The 19,502-nt window shown below is 31.8% G+C and overlaps 1 protein-coding gene across 1 annotated transcript; it reads right to left on the reverse strand.

Annotated features, from left to right (window-relative positions):
* Positions 1–91: 91 nt before the first annotated feature.
* Positions 92–14,939, reverse strand: LOC126770576 (senecionine N-oxygenase). The gene is made up of 8 exons (XM_050490040.1): positions 14,771–14,939; positions 11,360–11,555; positions 9,851–9,989; positions 9,014–9,197; positions 8,048–8,323; positions 7,423–7,586; positions 6,790–6,933; positions 92–675 (listed from the first exon to the last, which is right to left on the reverse strand). The coding sequence occupies exons 2-8, from the start codon at positions 11,551–11,553 to the stop codon at positions 484–486; spliced, it is 1,293 nt and encodes a 430-aa protein (XP_050345997.1). The 5' UTR covers positions 11,554–11,555; positions 14,771–14,939; the 3' UTR covers positions 92–483.
* Between the last annotated feature and the right edge of the window lie 4,563 nt (positions 14,940–19,502).

Genomic DNA, 19,502 nt, shown 5'->3' on the forward strand with positions numbered 1-19,502 from the left:
TATGGGTTTTATTTATTAAAAATACAATTATATAAAATACACAACTATATTTTTTTATTATATCCATTCAAATAAACGTTCGAAATATATATTATTTTTGTAATATAATAATATTATCACTAACTTAAAACTTATATATAACTTAAATTTTCTTTATCAATATTAACCGCGTTATGGTAACTCGAATAAAATAATATCTAAATACTATTCGACACATTAAGATAAGCACCATAGCGGAGTTACAGTTAATTAATTTAGTACAAGGCCTCTTTAAAACTTAACCTACTTAATATATCGCGCCTATATAATCTAAGTTGGCCGGTTAACAATTATAATATACGTATAAACACATTACGCGAATACAATAATGTTAGTTGTCATATATAATTTTTACACAAGCGCAAAATTTTCACAAAGCCTAAATTCAGACCGGCAAACTTAGATTACGCGGCTTGTAATATAAATCTTATTCGGCTTTCGAGGTCAACAAAGAATTTCCCGTTTGCCATTGCTTAATATTTCGTAAGTATCATCATCTATTATCTTGTAGACGTCTTGCCGGTAGTTCTGCAGGTTGTGGAGGAAGCGGAGTGAACTCTCTTCCCTTATCTTCGTTATCACTGAGGGTATGTTCTCCGTGCCGGCCTCTGTCGCGAGAGACGCGTAGTACTTTTCCTGAAACAAATTAATTACATCGACAACGTAAACTTTTAACCCCATGTTTCTACCATGCAAAGTAAATAAAAGATTATACAGATTATACAATAATATGGATTTAGTATTTGTTGCTCTTCGTTCCCTTAATCATTACATATAATAAAGTAGTGTATAATAACTTACCATAAATTAATTCATTTATGGTAAGTTATTATTACCCATAGACATTGTCACTCAGAGAAATAAAACGCTCTTGCGTTGCGTGTGGCCAAATATGGGAACTACTACGCTATATCCCTCGTGCCTGCAATTACACTTACTGACAACAAACCGGAGCACAGTCTGTAGAATAAATATGTTAAATTTATATTAAATGATTTGTCTAAACAATCGGCTTTGTTATGAGTTATACGATTATTTTTTCATCCTAATTTATTAATAAATACGTGTGCTACCCAAAAGGGCTTGAATAGAATTCGACAGCTAGTAGCCAATGCTAGGATCATGATCTTCTTGATCGATTTTGGCCACGGCGCGTCTGCTAAACGAAGACTTATTTAGCAGGACATTTTTAGTTCACAAGTCTGCGCAAACACAAGTGCACTCTCTATTCCCTCTTAATCATAATCCATATGATAATGGACATATCGGACACAACAGGAATGAATTCCGATGCAGGACTACCAGCCTTGCGCGCCCAGGAAACTAGACAGGAGTGTAAATACTACAAAAGAAATCAATATCCACTAGGGAGGCAGTTAATAACAAACTGTTAAAAATATGAACGTAGTCCGAACTTAATGACGATAAACCTCTTTAGTGTCATTTTCTATAATAAAAAAAAGTCTCTTATTGTTACCACGCTCCGTATTTTCATTTAATCTTTCCCTAGCCTGGCTCTGTAAATCTATAAACTAATACTAATGTTCATTACAAACAATCCACTATATTAATTCAAAATAGGTCAAGTAACTGGTATGACAATGAATGAATAATAAAAAAAAACAAGTCAATTAAGAAAATAATTTATACATAGGAAATAAAGAGCGATCTATCATCTACCAAGTATCAATGCTTCTTAACAAGGCTTCTCATTAACGATAACCCGATACAGACATGTTCTGATAACTTAATTACGACAATATAAAGTTGAAATAATTTATTTATCATTGAATAATGCGATATTTAATGATACATGAACAATAGGTAGTCTCGCGCATTGGGTGGAAGGATCAAGACGTGTACAGCGTTGTATATTCATTACTTCAATCGATATCACGCGCCTTCTATAATGTCATGTATTCCTAGTACTTCGGTAAATAGATAATTTTATATATAAAATGAAAAATAGTTTTTTCGTTATATAATTTTAATGTATGTTTGTTTTAATTTTATTTCATGAAATTATTGATAAAAATATTTTTTTATTCGCCAATTGTTTTTATTTCCTTAATAAATGTTTTATATGTTGGTTGTTTTATTTTTCATAAAGTTTAAAAAGGTTATATTTATTTTACATGTAAAAAATATAACCTTTATTAACTAAAATTTTTGATCATTGATAAATTTTGTATATTTATATTATTGGATATTGTTGGATGACTATTATTTTTTCTTATAACCGTGAGTTCTTTTCGTATCTAATCTTTAAGCTATTTCATTTTAAAATTAAAAGAAAGTTAATAAAAACTGATTTGAAGTCCACAATTATTTTGAACTTAGGAATTTTATTCCTAAACATTCCAGCGAACTTAAATTTAGGAAAATTTCTATATCTATTAAATAGATAAACATTTTCCTAGAATTTCTATAGAATACTCCAAAATTCACAAGAAATAGAAATTGTAATTGGTTGAAAAAATAATTTTAAAACTTTTAAGAGTTGCTTTCCTTTTATTTTTAAGTAAATATAGTTGCACGGTTGTAAAATATTATAATATTTTTTTATTAAAACGAAGAACAGACAACGAACCGACCGTATCAAAATTGTATTCACAAAGTGGATTATAAAAGTTTGTTAACGATAAATTAAATGTTGTATTTCAATATACTTTCAAAAGGTGTTTAATTCATAAAAAAACTAGTACGAGTTTTTTTGAGAGACATAATAAGATTGACTTGAGATCGTAGTTATTATAATCGTTATAAGAAATCATATGAAACTTGACTGTTCAGTTGAATAAGTTAGATTTTCTGTCGAGAAACACTGAGTAACAAAAATTTCCCGGACAACTATAAAAATTATCAGTATTGCAGTGGTCCAGAAAGCATGTAACGAGGCTGTTCCGGTGCATGATCACTTGGGTCATGACGGATTGTCGTCCAATGGGACTTAAAGAATGAGGAGCAAGCCCTTCTTTACAGTTGTTTCAGCGTATAAAGGCTGCAGTAGTCGAAATGGAAGGACATCATCCTTATTAATATTTTAAATGGGAAAGTGAGTTTGTTACGCTTAGGTCTTAACTACTCAACCGATTCTCATAAAAATTTTCATACACATCATCTGCGGTACATAGGATATACAACACCTGCACCCCCTCCTCCACCTCACACACGGGCGAAGCCGCTGGTGGAAACTAATTATCAAAAGGTAGACATAACTGACATAATGCTTAATGTCAACAGACACAGCCTAAGGTGCATACATTGGGTGCTACCAAACGCGCTGGTTAGTAACTTTATGTAGACGATGTAAAATGAGAACTGCTGTAAATGTAATGGTCTGGCTCTAACTGGCTGGACAATTTATGGAACCTTGCATGTATGCACTAAAATGAAAGTATAAATCGATTGCGCCTCGTTAAACATCCGGAAACAGCTTTGAATGGAGCGGCAAGTTTGTGAATTTGCGTGGAAAAAATCAAGGCATTTTTGTAGCACAACAACAGGGTAATCATTTTAGAGTTTAATTATCACGAGATTGACAATAAATAGTGAGTGGCTCGTTTTAGCACATTATTTTTCTTACTTCCAAATAAAATCCATATTTTAAATATTTGAAACGTAATTATTACTTCACCAACAACTAGGGTTGCAGTGTATGTAGATAATGATATGAATACAAAATAACAAACTGAATGTCCCATTATTCAAAAAGAATCCTCTAGAGGAGAAAAATTTGATATTAGTATATTACGTTATTCTAAGGCGCATTGTTGGATATTAGTTTTAAGCACAAATTTACCTAAATATTGCAGTTCTAGAGAGCAGAATAGAATAGAAAAATATGAAAAATTGTTTAGTCTATATCTAAATAAAATTAGGAGGAATGAAGCAAAACTTTATTCTCTATTAAAATATTAATCGAAATCCACAAACACGTACATACATACATTATAGAGTACACAAAATGTATTGAAAGGTATATGTATGAAAGACCCTATAACTACGTAGGTATTATTTATGAACAAACATTGTAGTGACGCTTTATAATAATTTTATATATTTAATTTACTTAAGCAAACAAAATCGTTATCATCGATTAGTTTATAAATATCGTTTCTAAATCCTGCGATATCGTCAAGGAATTTTTGACTGGAGTCGTTGTGCACGGCGGTGAAGACTGGCGGCAGGGGATCAGTGCCGCTTTCGTGAGCCAATGATACGTAATATCCTGCCTGGGTTTTTAAATTACATGAAAATATGAGACAATCGCATTGCATATTTTTTTGATAATGTCCATTATAGCATATAGCATAAAAAATTAGCATTACAGCATATGTATAAGTTAGTACGCCCCGACCTTTTTAAATAGATTGCTTTATATGAACTTACTGCAGGGACGGCCTATTCATTCTCGGAAATATTTACTCGGCCTAGTTTGCCCGGGTTTGAGGAAGATGGAGTATCGTTTTATGTTAAAATTAAATTAAAAAAAAAATATTATTTGATTCGAATTTCTTGCATTTGCGTTATAAACATATGTGATTTTTCGAAGAATTGAATTTAGTAAATATGTTTTTAATATTGTTACGGATGTTTTTTTTTAAGGCCATTCTTGTTATTCGCCAAGTTTTTTTTGAAACGGTATCGACTCGCTGTCTATATTGCAATCGTATGTATATTTTACAACAAACAATAACTTCATGTTCAAATATAGTAATAACGAAGTCATGCGGAAGTGACGATATGTTCAGTGATAATTAAGGTTATAAGACAAATGTTCCTTATAAAGCGTGATACGTCAAAGTGACATTTGTATTAATTATAATTCTCTTAACATAAGGCCATAGCTTAGCTTTTTAGAGTTAGTGTGCGTGTGTGTGTGTCCTTCTATCCGATCTCAATGACGCAGGATATATTACTAGTCATTGACGAGCCGCTTGGCGTGGTCGGTAGATACTTTGCCTTTCACGCCGAAGGTTGTGAGTTCGATTCCCACCCAGGACAGACATTTGTGTGCATGGACATGTCTGTTTGTCCTGAGTCTGGGTGTAATTATCAATATAAGTATGTATTTCCATAAGAAAAGTATATGTATATGTAACATATTAGTTGTCTGGTTTCCAAAGCACAAGATCTGCTTAATTTGGGTACAGGTGGCCGTGTTTAAATATTGTCCAAGAATATTATTATTATTTATATTATAGTGCACTCATTTCCTCCAATCTTATAATCAGAAAGGACGGCATGTTCAACAGAACCGCATAGTGTTCAGGCACCGGACTAACGGCCTTACGGGTTTTTTTAAACACGACGCTGCTACTGAGAATTTCTCGATGTTAAGACCCAATAATTGATTATTGGCCCGATGTTTGAAACCAGGACCTCAGGTAAATCCTAATAACTAGCCTCTACTACAACCGTATTTAAAAGTCGTAATATTAGGTATGTGAATTTTATCAATGATTTCGATGACAATCAAATATTACGGATCAAATACCAAAACTAATTTCAGCTAAATTGCAATTTTACTGGACGCATTCAGTGATATTATGAAGTATTTTATGCTCATAAAATTATGGGCGACTTATTTTCGCCCGCACCTTCGCCCACGTGTTAGGGGTAGGGGGTACGTTTTAGTTTCTCTCAAATCAAATAAATCGCCAAGCGCTACAACCCGGTTCGGAATGTGGATTCTATCGAGAAGAACCGGCAAGAAACTCAGCAGTTATTCTTTTTTTTAATATAAATTTGTATAATATAAAATAGAAACAGAGTAATAGGCTTTAATAATAAGACCAATAATAGACCGCGGAATTTTATTAAAAATGCGTATACACTAGTCTCAGAAACGATTGATTAAATTAATTAAGACGGAAGCTTGGAATTGTTATTTTATTTTTATTTCTAGTGTTAAATTTATGAGTCAGTTTTCTTTGTATAATGATTAATATTGTTACATATATCATAGAATATTTGCATAAGCAAGCATGCTTTATATAAAATTTCATTAAAATCAGTTCACTGGTTAGCATTGTAAGCGTAACAAACAACTGACAGATTTATTTTTGCATATATAATATTAATAAGGATTATAGATAATAACAATACTAGAATACGAGGCCGACGTGTTATATGTCCTCTGATTGCAAATCAATGTTTCCAGTATTAATGCTTGCGGTGAAAATACAATTTAACTGAAATTGTCGGTGATATTGTATGGAATTGAGACTATTGACCCAATTTGTAACTAGTGAAATTATTTCCTATCTTTGTCAAGGCTTTACAATAAACCTGTGATATCATTATGTTCTTCATAACGCAACAAAGAGTTACTTTACAATTTAATCAATCATCTTAAAAAGTACAGATATGTTATAATAGAACAAGTGACAGCACACATACGCATTGTTCTACATGAAAATATAAGTGACATTTCACTAAACTGAGCGACTAACAACTAAATGTCAAAAAAGGTTTTAGTCGGACTTTTTTGAGTCTTCAGATTGAGAGAAAAGGTGGCATATCTGCATTTTACAGTTATTTTTTAATTATTATATTTTTTTTTTATAAATTTCGTTCATAATTATTATTTGAATTGGAAATTTTCAGCGGGTGATAGTTTTTACGTTTATTTATAAAAATATTTATGTCATCCATTTGATGATAATGCGTTTAATGTTAAAACTCTTTAGTAATTAGAGAGCTATATGGTTATTACCGCGGGCTACTATTGGAGTTCTAGTGTACCTGGTCGGGGCCCATCATGTGCGCTTGTCTGCGCGTGTACCCGCGCGAGGCTCGTTCACACTTCTCTTGTTCCCAGTGGTGCGTCATCTGCTCTCGGGTCGGTAGCTGAAACGTCCCGTTCATCGACCGCACGTAGTACCGTACCTGGCGATAACATTACAATTAAAAGCTATATATATATATATATATATTCATTTATTTTAAGTAGACAAGGAAATCAGCCCCCAGATTGTATTGTTGTATTTGTTACAAGCAACTTCGTTGCATAAACGTATCATGACCTAATTGGTAGTTTTAATCGAATAATTTAATCGAATAATGATCGATATAGGGGTCTATAATAAATAATAATTTACATTTACGTTAAGTTTGATTTAAAGTATATTGTTAAGTATTTTAATATAAATATATATTTAATACGAAATAATCTTGGACAAAACTCAACATCGGTTCAGTAGCCGTAAAAGCATAACAGACAGACAGACGAAGAAAGTTATAATGTTAGTATAAATGATTTTTCATATCAAATACACATAAATTAAACGATAGTTAATAATATGTAATCATCGCATTGAGTTATGACAAATGTTTGAACGGCTTAGTCAAATTATACAACAACTATTTTTATCTTACCTGCAAATCAAACATCGAGAAAGCGCACACGTAGTAGGGGACACCGATGAAGCACATCGTCGGATGCTGTATATTAACGAGATGCTTGTAGAGCGGCTCGACGCAATTATCTTCCACCACGATGTTGCACGACTCGTGTAGAAACGGAAAGTTGTAAAGGTATCCTGGAAAAAATAACTTTCAAATCTTATGTGCTCCTGGTATTTGAAGGTGATGGTAATCGATATGAATGAAATGGGATTGATTGATTTAATATTTATATGTACATATATGTATATATATAACCATAATTTGAAGCTTATATAGAAACGGGGATAATCGGGAACACTGATTTTTAGAACTTAAATAATTTACGACGCAGACACGAACGAGATTACGACATTTTATGAAACTTTTGAGAAAACTTTTATACCAAAACAAGTATCCAGCCATATTATCTCTCATTTCGAGGTTGACCCCTTTTTATGATTCAATGACTGAACTTAATAATAATAAATAATAATAATAAAATAATTAAGTAATATAATATAATAAATAATACATAATTATTTTATATTAATGAATTTGACAAAATTCGCTTCGTTTTACTTTAATAATGATACAAAAAATAAAACAAATTCCTCACCAGTGCAAAGAAAGACAACATCGATTTCCTCTTGAGTTCCATCCTTGAAGTACGCAGTGTGTCCTTCTAGCTTTTCGACGTCTGGTTTCTGTGTAAGGTTACTCGGAAACACGGACCGCGGCTGCTCTTTGAGGTGATGGCTGAGGATCACCTTTTCCGTCATGCTGGTGATCTCCAGTGCGATGTCCATGCCGGATGGACCGGCTCCGACCACCAATACTTGTTTTCCTTTGAATATATCCGGCACTCTGTAGTCGTGACTGTGCATGACATCACCTGTTATAATATCCATGAAAACATATTATTATAAAATGTTTTTTTTTTATAAAATGGACGGCCAAATGTGCCCATCAATCAAATCTGAAGTTATGTATCTCCAAGGTCAAACGAAGAGATGAGAAAGTGGCTACTTCCAAACACACATCTTCAAGGAGAGCTCGGATGTACATTTGATATGGGACTATAAGATAAAACTCGAAACTCACCAAAGAACATGAACGCAAAATGTCAGAAAATGATACACGACATGACAGTAATAATAATTATAACAATTTAGAAGGTACACGCAGCAAAATAGCTTATCACAAGTCGGTTTTTTGAAAAAAACGGTGAAGTTTTTCACGATTTACGAAGAGAGTTCAATACAGAATAACACTGTTACATTTGTACGGTTTCTAATTGAGTTTTCCAGCAGCGTTAACGTTTAACGTAGAAGTAGAAAAAGTATAGCGTATTCAAACGTAACTGGGTATTTTATGGAATGTCATCTATTTTCACCAGATAGATATAAATATATTTAAGCTTTAAATCAAATTGAATTAATCATATTCAGGCATCACAAGGAAATTCATAAATTTGGATGATTTTTATGTCATTTTCTTAAGTTAAATTTATCTATGCGTACCAAGATCTAGTAACTAACATCTAAGCTTTTCTATATACATTTATAATAATAATAAGATTTACCTTTGAACTGCTTAAGCCCTGGTATGTTCGGTATGAAAGGGGTATTATAGTGTCCGTTGCACACGAACACGTAATCGTACTCCTTTGTTTCCGTTACACCAGTTATGAGATCCTTGTACGTTACATCCCACAGCTCCGCACTGGCGCCCTCCTTCGGTATTATCAGCTGCACATGGTGTTTGAACTGCAACCAAAAAATGAATTTAGCAAACTTTGTTATGTATGTTGTATGTATTTACGAAACTTAGAATTATTATTCGTGTGGCATGTTTATTAGAAATTAATTTGCTTGCGTTGTTTATAAGACTAGTTCAACGTTCGTTGAAGTTCGTAAAGTTCGTTCGTAAAGGGACAAAATTACATTTTTATTATGAATGTACATTTATTTATTATGCCATTTATTAACTTGAGAGCCGAGATTGTCCAGTGGTTAGAACATTATGAACTTAAGTTCGATCACGGATTCAAATTCGAGCAAGTGAATTACATAATGTAGTCAATTTGTATTTATAATATACTATATGTATATATATATATCGGACCGGTTGGCACTTGCCTTTTACGCCGAAGGTTGTGGGTTCGATTCCCTCCCAGGACAGACATTTATGTGCATGAACATGTCTGTTTGTCCTGTCTGGGTGGTTGTCTGATTTCCATAGTACAAGCTTTGCTTAGCTTGGGATCAGATGGCCGTGTGTGAATAAGAATATTATTTATTATTATTTATTTACGTATATTCCATCAACCCACACTGGAGTAGAGTGGTCGATAATTGCCTTTTCCTTAAAAAGTCTTGGCCCCAGAAGAAGCATTTAAAAAAGTGCTACAGGCTCTTACTTTAATGTGTTCCGTGACACCATGTTTCTCAGCGTAAAGTTGTAAAAATGCGAGCATGTCCTTTGCTGGCAAGTATGACCTCTCGCTTTCAGGGATCGGAAAATCTGGGAAACCCATTATCTCTTTGGGAAGATTCGTTCTGTAACAAAATAATTATAGATGGATTTGTTTGATACTGTTATGTTACGAGAAAGGAAAAGGTACTTGTGTTAATATTAAACCGCATCGTTAGCTAAAAATTTATAAAACTTTTTTTAAAGATAATATTGTACAAGGATATTATAAATAGAACCCAAAAAAGAGTTTCCAGAATGATCAATATTTGTCTAGTCGATAGACGTTCTAACGACGCTGCCGCCCCGATACCCTGTGACCCGGCGCGACAAAGCGTTAGGAAAATAGCCGATAAAAAAAACATATCCGATGTGGATTTGGAAGACTGTTTTTTTATGTATATAGTCTATCACTTGAAATTGATACAATTTTTGTATATAAAAATGTAACCTTCGTAGATTAGATTTTTATTTTATCTGTCGCAATGTATTCGGATAGCTTTTGTAATGACAAAACACAATGCACGTTATATTTTTCAATTCAAAATCTAATAAAATTATTTTGGAAGATAAAAATACAAGAACATATGATTAAATTATGTTTGAAACTTACAAACATAACATTCGATTACATTGTAAAGTTGATTGTAGTGTATTATTGGCGTATCTTTGTATATTTACGACACGATCGAAGTGCAATTTCTATCAATGCTATCATAAATTTCTCCAGAGCAAATGAGCGCAGTGGGTAAATGGTATATTATACCTAATATTTAGAGCAAGTTAGATAATAACTCGACCAATAAATAGACTCCAATAATAAACATATTTATATTTATTATATGTATAAAATATATTCCGAAACTATGAATAATAAGTATATATTATTCGGACTGATTATGGAGACGAATTAATATCTATTGTGCATTTCCTATTCACTTTCATCCAGCGCAAACATGTAAACTATGAAAAGAGTGCATAGATAGTCAGTAGCAAAACTGCATACAAAATTAAGTTCAATCGGTTGAGTGGAACTGGCTTAAAGTTCAGTTGAAAGATTTGAAGCATGCATGTGAAAATATGAATAAAAGCTGGTAATAACGACTAGCGTCGACTTTGCACAGCTGATAACATTTCCTACAAAATGGCAATTATTTTAAAGACATATAACTGTAATGCAAATGCAATAATTATTGTTAAACATTAAAAAGGTAAAAATTATGATCACCAGTACAATATGGGGGCAAAACTGATTCTTTATTTTGATTTATCATTATCTCCAATCGCTTGCTCTTATCATACTTATCAGGTATCTGCTGAAACCCATAAGCTATTAGGAATGATTTCAAATAAAAACGAACTTATATAATAATAAAATAAATCGGTCCGTGAGTTTGGAGTTACGATGTCACAGACAGACGTGCCTCGAAGGCGGATGCTTAAAATAATTACTCACCTGAGACTTTTATACATGCTGGTATGTATTGGCAGACCGAAGTCATCATATCCCACGGTCTCCGTGTATACCCAGGTCCCACCCAGCTGTGACGACTGTTCCAATATATCGACATCTGTGACGCATGGCTCGATGAGGAGGTGGCGTGCGGCGCAAAGGCCAGCAGCACCAGCACCGACTATACACACGCGCATCGCTGAAATATGTACAATATTATTGTATGTGGTTAAGGGGTTAGAAGTTAGGAACGATTAATGTGTTTGTGTGTTTTGCTAAAACAAATTTTATTATAGATTTTATAATAAAATAACATAGAGTTTAAAATAGCATGAAACATCATATAAATAGCAGTTTTTCCTTTTGATGAATAAATATGGTATTAAAATACTTATACTCTAACTCTGTTTAAAGGTCATAAAATAAGCATTAGAAAAATCACGTAGTCTAAGATTTACGAGACATAAATCGCGTCGATTCGAATTGAACGCCTACGTAAATTGGTGGCAGGACACAGTTTCACATATTCTACCTCCAAATAGTACTAATATTGTTATGCCAGTGTTAATATAGGCACAAGGGACATAACAACTAATTCTTAAGGTCGGTGGCGTATAACGATGTAAGGGATGGATAATGTTTCTAACAGCGTCAATTTTTATGGGCGGTGGTCAACACTTATTATGAGGTGGCCGATTAGCCATCTGTTTCATAAAAAAAAACGGTGAATTCGATGTTTAATAAGAATATCATTGACAAAAATATATAACAAATATTATCCATTCTTATACTTTTCAAATTGCTTTAGACTTTTTATTAAAAAAAAAACTTAATCAAAAAGAAAAGCTTACACAACTTCAGTTCAATGACTTTCCAAAAAGAAAACAAAGATAAATAAATATATCATAATTATAATCTAAATGAAATAAAATTAGAAGTCAACGTACTTTGAAATTATCTCTCATTGTTTCGTAGTGACGGTTCACTAAAAACATAATTATTACATGTATGTTGATGAAATAATACATTATTGCTCATAGTGAGATAGGATTTAGCAACTGTTATCAAAACTATATAACTTCGATATCTAAAAAACTGACCAAATTATATAAGGAGTTGCATTGCGGTCGAAATTTTATAATAGAAATAAGATTATTTTGAATTTGGTTTGGTTTATTCGTAGTTTCGAATTGATGGGAAGCCTAAGATTAAATTGCACTTAAAGTAAGTATCAACCTGTAAATGTCTCACTCTCGATCTAAAGTCGCATCTGCTTTTTGAGAAGAAGGCTTGTAGCGTATTTCATCCAACAAGTACTCCGAATGTACTAAAAAGCAACGAAAGCTGGCGACTATTTTGCCTACTTATGTGGCTATACCACGTTAAAGTTAGGAATACTTGCGCATTCAAATTATTAAATAAAATATCAGGCTATCTTTATGGCACAAACAAATACCCGGCAAGCCTAAAGCTATTAACGGTAGTAAGCATATTTAGGTAGTAACGGTAGTAAGTATATTTAGGTGAATTATTCTTAGAAATAATTAAAAAAAGACAGCCCAGCCTAAACTACTACTAGCATAAAAAATTGCATACTGGTTCCTTTTGGCACTAAGGTAAGATTTGGTAGGTTAGCACTAAGGAAAGATTTTGAAATTTGTAATCATAAAGGGGATGAATGTTTGTTTGAAAAGATTTATGAAGTGAAGTCGCGCGTTAGACGTATTTTGTATTCCATGTTTTCTATAATATGTTGTCCTTTTGTGGCTCCGGTACATTTGTATTTTAAATGAAATATTTATATCTAAATAATTAAATAACATTTTAATAACAACTAATTCACTTTTGAATTTACATGAGTTCATTCACCTCCTTTTATAATAATTATTAATTAAAAAAATATATAACATGTTTCTTTATCAAAATTTAACATATATACCTATGTATGTATGTACTTATAAATACATATAAAGATGTACAAGAAATAAATACCAATACATTTATGTATTCAAGTAAATAGCAAATATATCCGGATACGTCAGAGGTCAAGTAATTGTTCATAGATAGCATCTAGGCAAAAACGCTTCTATATAAATACCATGTACTAGTATGTTATTAAAATAAGATTGAAAGTTAAATAATTAGTTCTAATGTGAAGTTTATAAAGTTTTTAAATCCTATTTATTAATATATGTATTTGTTTTTAGTGTATTTAACTATTTTTGAATTTACAATTCGTATATTGATGTTTTATGACTCTGTTGCATTATTATTATTATAATTAAAATTAATTATAGCTACTAATCTGTTATGTAAATTGTAAGAATTGTAATTATATTTAAAAAACTTAGGAAAATGATAAATGGGTGGTACTCGCTTAAACGAATACTTGGTAATCAGATTACTTCTGTATAAGTATTGATTTCATGGGAGTGAAAACACTGAAAGGATACGTCCATACTTTGATTTCCAACTTTGGATTGTTCGGAATTTCAACCCAGGGATATGCAGTTTGCAGACTTCTTAGCTAACAATTTGGACAGTGTGGTAATTCCACGAGGCCAAATCATAAATAACATAGGAGATAAGCGTCAGCTATTTCGGTAGAAGGGTCTTATTGTGAGTACATTAGAAATTATATATCGCTAAAGCATCTATATATTATTATTACTATGTATTTTTATCCACTTTTGCAATAAACTTTTTTTTGTTTAATTTAGTTAGCTATTGACGAGATTCGGTGTTATCAAAAAAATATATTAGACAAAACTAGAAAAATATATTCAATACATTAAAATTATTATTTAGTCGAATACCGACCGCTGTGCGAATATTAGTATTAAAAAAAAAAAACATGTTTTTCATTATTACTTTTGCATACCTACATAATTATTTTCGACTAATGACGTATGAAGTGTAAACGATAATGAACCGTTGCACATCAATGCGTTTCACTTATTTCTCGTAAATATATATAATATCAATTAAAACAAATGCAACGCTAACCCATTTGTTTATATTAACGCTTGTTGTTTTTAAAAACAACTCAAAAACAATATTTTTAAATAGCTCTTATATATTTCAAATTTATTTTAATTACATCGTTCCTATCAGTAAGTTAAAATAATTTATGTAATGTAACGTAAGCTATGCACACAGAGGTCGTTAACTCCGTGCAATAGATTATGGTGATTGCGTGATCATAATCATTGCCGTCAACCGACAGAACTTTATAGAAAATACTTAAGATTTTTAATATATATTTTTATAATATTATAATATAAAAAAAAGTTTTATGATACCGGTTTCATTAAAAAATATTTACTATTATCAATAATGGATTAAAAGACACAACAATTAAATATAAATTCGAAAATAAACACATCGGAATTAAAAAAAAACTATTCAACTCACTTCTTGATTTTTCTGATCCAAAAAAAAATAAATTTAAAAACCACTTGCACTGTCACTTATTGTTTTACTAGGTAATAGGGCTACAATTATTATTAGGTATAGTGCACCAGTAGGAACTAGGAAGTGAACTCGTTTTGTTGACGTTGTGACGTTCTGGCGGTAAATGATCGGTCGGGGTTCGCTCTCGGTAATTTATGTTCGCCGTGCTGCGTCGACTAAGAATGCTTTTACAATCAAAACAAAAATAATTTGAACGTGTAAAATTTTTTGTTCGGAGGTTGCTCGCATAAAATAATTTTAAAGTTGATTAATTTTTAATATTTGTAGTTTTTATTTTTAACATAAAAAAAAATTGTAATAATTTTAATTAGCTTGATTATCTTGAATGTCGATATAAAATATAAATTTTCCTTTTAGATTAAATAAAGCTTGTTAAGTTCATTAATGCAGTAAACCTTGTTCAAGGGTAGAATATTGATAAATAAATAATCGTGTTTACTGTCTCTTTACTGACTTATATATTATAAGAAATTGATTTACTTCTTTATTTTGATGAGTCCGATATTTAACGATACACTCTGAACATAATATGAAAACTGACGCACAGAACAACATACAATAATAAAATTATTTATTATTATATATTGTTTTATATATTATAGATTTAGGTGGAAGCTTGATTGGTTTATGTACAAATTAATTAATATTTGAATGCATTTAATATATATATAGTTTGTTTTCTTTAACATAAAAAAGAAAAAATATATTTTTGAACATTTATAATATGACATCGAAGTTTAACTTTCGAATTACAAAAAAAAAAACATACTTATGTATATAGGAGTTCGGTATCGACAATAGCAAACAACAGCTGTGTGTAATCGCTAAGCAAATAATTATTCTATAAAAGTATACAAGTCGATAATAGTGAACTTTTGTAATAAAGTTAAAGTATGTGTTAATGACTGTAATTTATGTGTTAAATTACATCTAAATTTGAATTATACAAATTAAAACTACAAAAATCAAATTTATTCATCAAATTGCTATAGTAATGTGTAGTGTTTGAAGTGAACGCGTAAGCGGCGTGAATCTCTCGGCGCTTATGACCTTTTGGTCGCTGGCTTGACTGCAATTCAATTATCGGACTGTCAAGCAAAGTTACTCTTAGCTTTTTCTACCTACATTTTTTGTGATAATAATATATAAGCAAAATGGATTGTAAACACTGTTCGGAGATCGTAAAATAGAAGAAATGATTAAATGTACGGCTTGTCAAAGTATGTGTCATTACTCATGTGTTGGCATAAACGAAAGCGATTTTAAAAAGATTCTGCCTATGAATAAAGCTAGATGGAAGTGTCCAGTTTGTAAAATATCTAAGAAAATTACCAACAATATAAGTCCAAAATTGAATACAATCTCTGATAAAATAAACACTAATCAAGCCTAAATCATAGACGTAAAATTGTTAATTGCACATTTTGATGACCGCTTCAATAGTTTGCATTCCACAATCATTCAAATCTGTCATTACTGACAAATTTAAAAAGCTCTCAGAATCTGTTACTTTTTGGTCTACAAAAATTAATACGATCGAGTCTTCCATTAATTCTGTTGTAGACCGAATGAATGATCTAGATAAGGAAGTTACTAAAATAGACAATTTTGCAACAGAGCTCGTGGAGTTGAAACTTTAGTTTAAAGAAATAACGGAAAACAATAACAGAAATGAACAGTGGGTGCGTCGATCTAACATTCAAATTAATGGAATTCCACAAAAGAAAGGTGAAAACTTAGTCCACATTATTAAGACCCTTGCTGAAAAAAGTGGTTACCCCATAAATTTGAATACTGATGTTGATTTTGTAACAAGGGTAGCGGGAAGGAATGATTCGTCTGGAATGATTCTAATAAATCGCGCCCTATTATTTTAAAAATGCAATCACGTTACAAAAAGGATGATTTTCTTTCATCGTTAAGGAAGTTAAAGAATCTGAAGGCATGTGACATTGGTTTTTCAGACAAGAATAATCCTGTTTACATAAATGACCACATGCCCACTTACAACAAGGTTTTTTTGAATGAAGCAAGATGTAAATGCAAAGAGAAAGGTTACTTATTCTGCTGGGTTCAAAATTGCACTGTTGGTTCGTAAGAGCAACAACTCACCAGTTATTCACATTACTTTCAAGGAGTGCTTAAACAAAATTTCATAAGCGTTATTAATTTGTTGGTTTATTATATTAAAGTATGTTACTTTGTTGAGTTTTTTAAGAAGTTTTTTTGTAGTTTCATATTTTTACTTGTTCTCGTTAAAATTTTAATTATATTTTTTAAGAAAGTTAGGCTGATATGGCATTGTTTTAAGGACTTAAAGGTATGTTTTAATTCTTATCTGGCATCTAAGTGCATTGAAAAATTAGATCTCTTTAATCACTATAATTATAATCTAAAATATATATTACTATGTACTTAAATATTTATTATCAAAATGTTAGAGGATTGCGCACTAAAACTTTACAGTTCTATTCTAATTTGTTAAATTCTAATTATGACGATATGATATTATGATAAGATATGATGAATTTGTCTAAGTGAGACCTGGTTACTTTATCTTTGATGAAGAACTCTTCGATTCACGCTATAACGTGTACCAGAATGACCGTGACTGTGCACTTTTGGGGGTGAGTAAGTGTGGTGGAACACTTATAGCGGTACGTCGTGGCATCTGTGTCGACATGCAACACACGAGGACACCATTGTATCTTCAAGGTGCTGATATAACTTTTGTTGACATAGTAGTCGGACATAGTTTAAGTAAACATAAACTACGACTTTACTGTTGTTATTTCCCTCAAAATCAACACCAATGCGATTCTGAAGCCACATAGGGACCACCCACTCATCAGATATTCTACCGCAAAACAGCAATACTTGATATTGTTGTGTTCCGGTTTGAAGGGTGAGTGAGCCAGTGTAATTACAGGCACAAGGGGCATAAAATCTTAGTTCCCAAGGTTGGTGGCGCATTGGCTATAAGCGATGGTTGACATTTCTTACAATGCCAATGGCTAAGGGCGTTTGGTGACCACTTACCATCAGGTGGCCCATATGCTCGTCCACCTTCCTATTCTATATAAAAAAAAAACAATTTTTTGAGATCTTATCAGATTTATATTTAAATCACCCCCTTGATATATTGTCGTAGGAGATTTCAACATAGGAATATTGTATGGTCACATGACTCTGAAAATACACTAGCTATCCAAAACCCATCCGAAAATGATTTAATTATGCAACTATTTGATTTTATGTGCTTCTCTGGCTTGGGTCAGTATTATGGGATTTTTAATGGTAATAATAAACTATTAGATCTCGTTCTGTCTAACTGTAGTTGTTCGGTCGAAAGAGCTACACCATTATCTTTGCCTGAAGACGCTCATCATCCAACTTTTTCTGTGTTGACGGATATTATATTGAATAAGTCTAATTTACGTTATGCACCTCGAATTGTTCGTCGCTTTCATGTTGCTGACTACCACACAATTAACAATGAGCTAAATAATGTTGATTGGGTGAAATAATTCGAAACATGTGATATAATTAACGCAGTAGATAAGTTTTATTTAATAGTTAATAATATTGTGGATCGCTTTGTACCAGCTAAAACAGTATACGATATCAATATATATCCTGTATGGCTTAATAAATGTTTAATTAAATTGATTAAAAAGAAATTACAAGTACATAAACGATGGAAAATTTATGGTCGTAGCAGTGACTATAACAAATTTGCTTACCTTCGACACAGAACTAAATGGATGGAAGGTGAGTGTTATAATGTCTTTATTGCTAGGGCTGAAGATAATATTCATCACAGTTCCCGGAATTTTTGGTCATATATAAAATCAAAGAAAGGTAGCAATAACATACCTGACACCATGTTTTATGATAATACTGTTGCCTCCGACGGCCCTTCCATATCTAATCTATTTAGTCGCTTCTTTAAATCTGTTTTTGATGTAGATGTCATGAATCAACCCGATGTTGATACTTTAAACAAGCATGGTAGTCAGTCCTTAATTAGTACTATTAAATAAAGATATCTCTCAAAACTCGATTCATCTAAAGGCAGTGGTCCAGATGGATTACATCCTACATATTTAAAACGATGCAGTAAGCCTTTATCAATTCCTTTACATTTACTTTTTAACAAATCCATATATTTAGGCACATTACCACTTGTTTGGAAAAAATCTCTTATTGTTCCAATTTTTTAAAATGGAGGTAAGCACAATGTCAAAAATTATCGTGGAATCTCAATATTGTCAATCATACCTAAATTATTTAAGAAGATTATTTACGATACTCTGTTTCCTTTAATAAAACCTCTGCTTATTACTCAACAACATGGATTTGTGAATAAAAAAAAGTTGAGTCTAATCTCGTTGAGTTTCTCGATGTTGTTCTTTTAGCTATGGAGAGAGGACATCAGGTTGACGCTGTGTATACTGATTACTCAAAAGCATTTGATAAAATTCCACACTCGTTATTACTTACAAAACTCGAATATATTGGTATACACGGCGATTTGCTAAGATGGATAACATCATATCTCCGTGACAGAACTCAAGCAGTTGCTGTTAAAGGACACATCTCTAGTTTTGTCTCCATAATATCTGGAGTTCTTCAGGGCTCTCACCTCGGTCCCCTATTGTTTAACATTTTC

This window comes from Nymphalis io, chromosome 9 (assembly GCF_905147045.1).
Source record: "Nymphalis io chromosome 9, ilAglIoxx1.1, whole genome shotgun sequence".
Classification (NCBI taxonomy): Eukaryota; Metazoa; Arthropoda; class Insecta; order Lepidoptera; family Nymphalidae; genus Nymphalis; species Nymphalis io.

Coding starts and splice junctions, on each gene's coding strand:
- LOC126770576 (XM_050490040.1), bottom strand. CDS start 11,553: ATGCGCGTGTGTATAGTCGGTGCTGGTGCTGCTGGCCTTTGCGCCGCA. Junction 9,990..11,359: donor AGCATGTATAAAAGTCTCAG/GTGAGTAATTAT, acceptor ATTTTGTTACAG/AACGAATCTTCCCAAAGAGA. Junction 6,934..7,422: donor TCTCGATGTTTGATTTGCAG/GTAAGATAAAAA, acceptor TGTTATCGCCAG/GTACGGTACTACGTGCGGTC.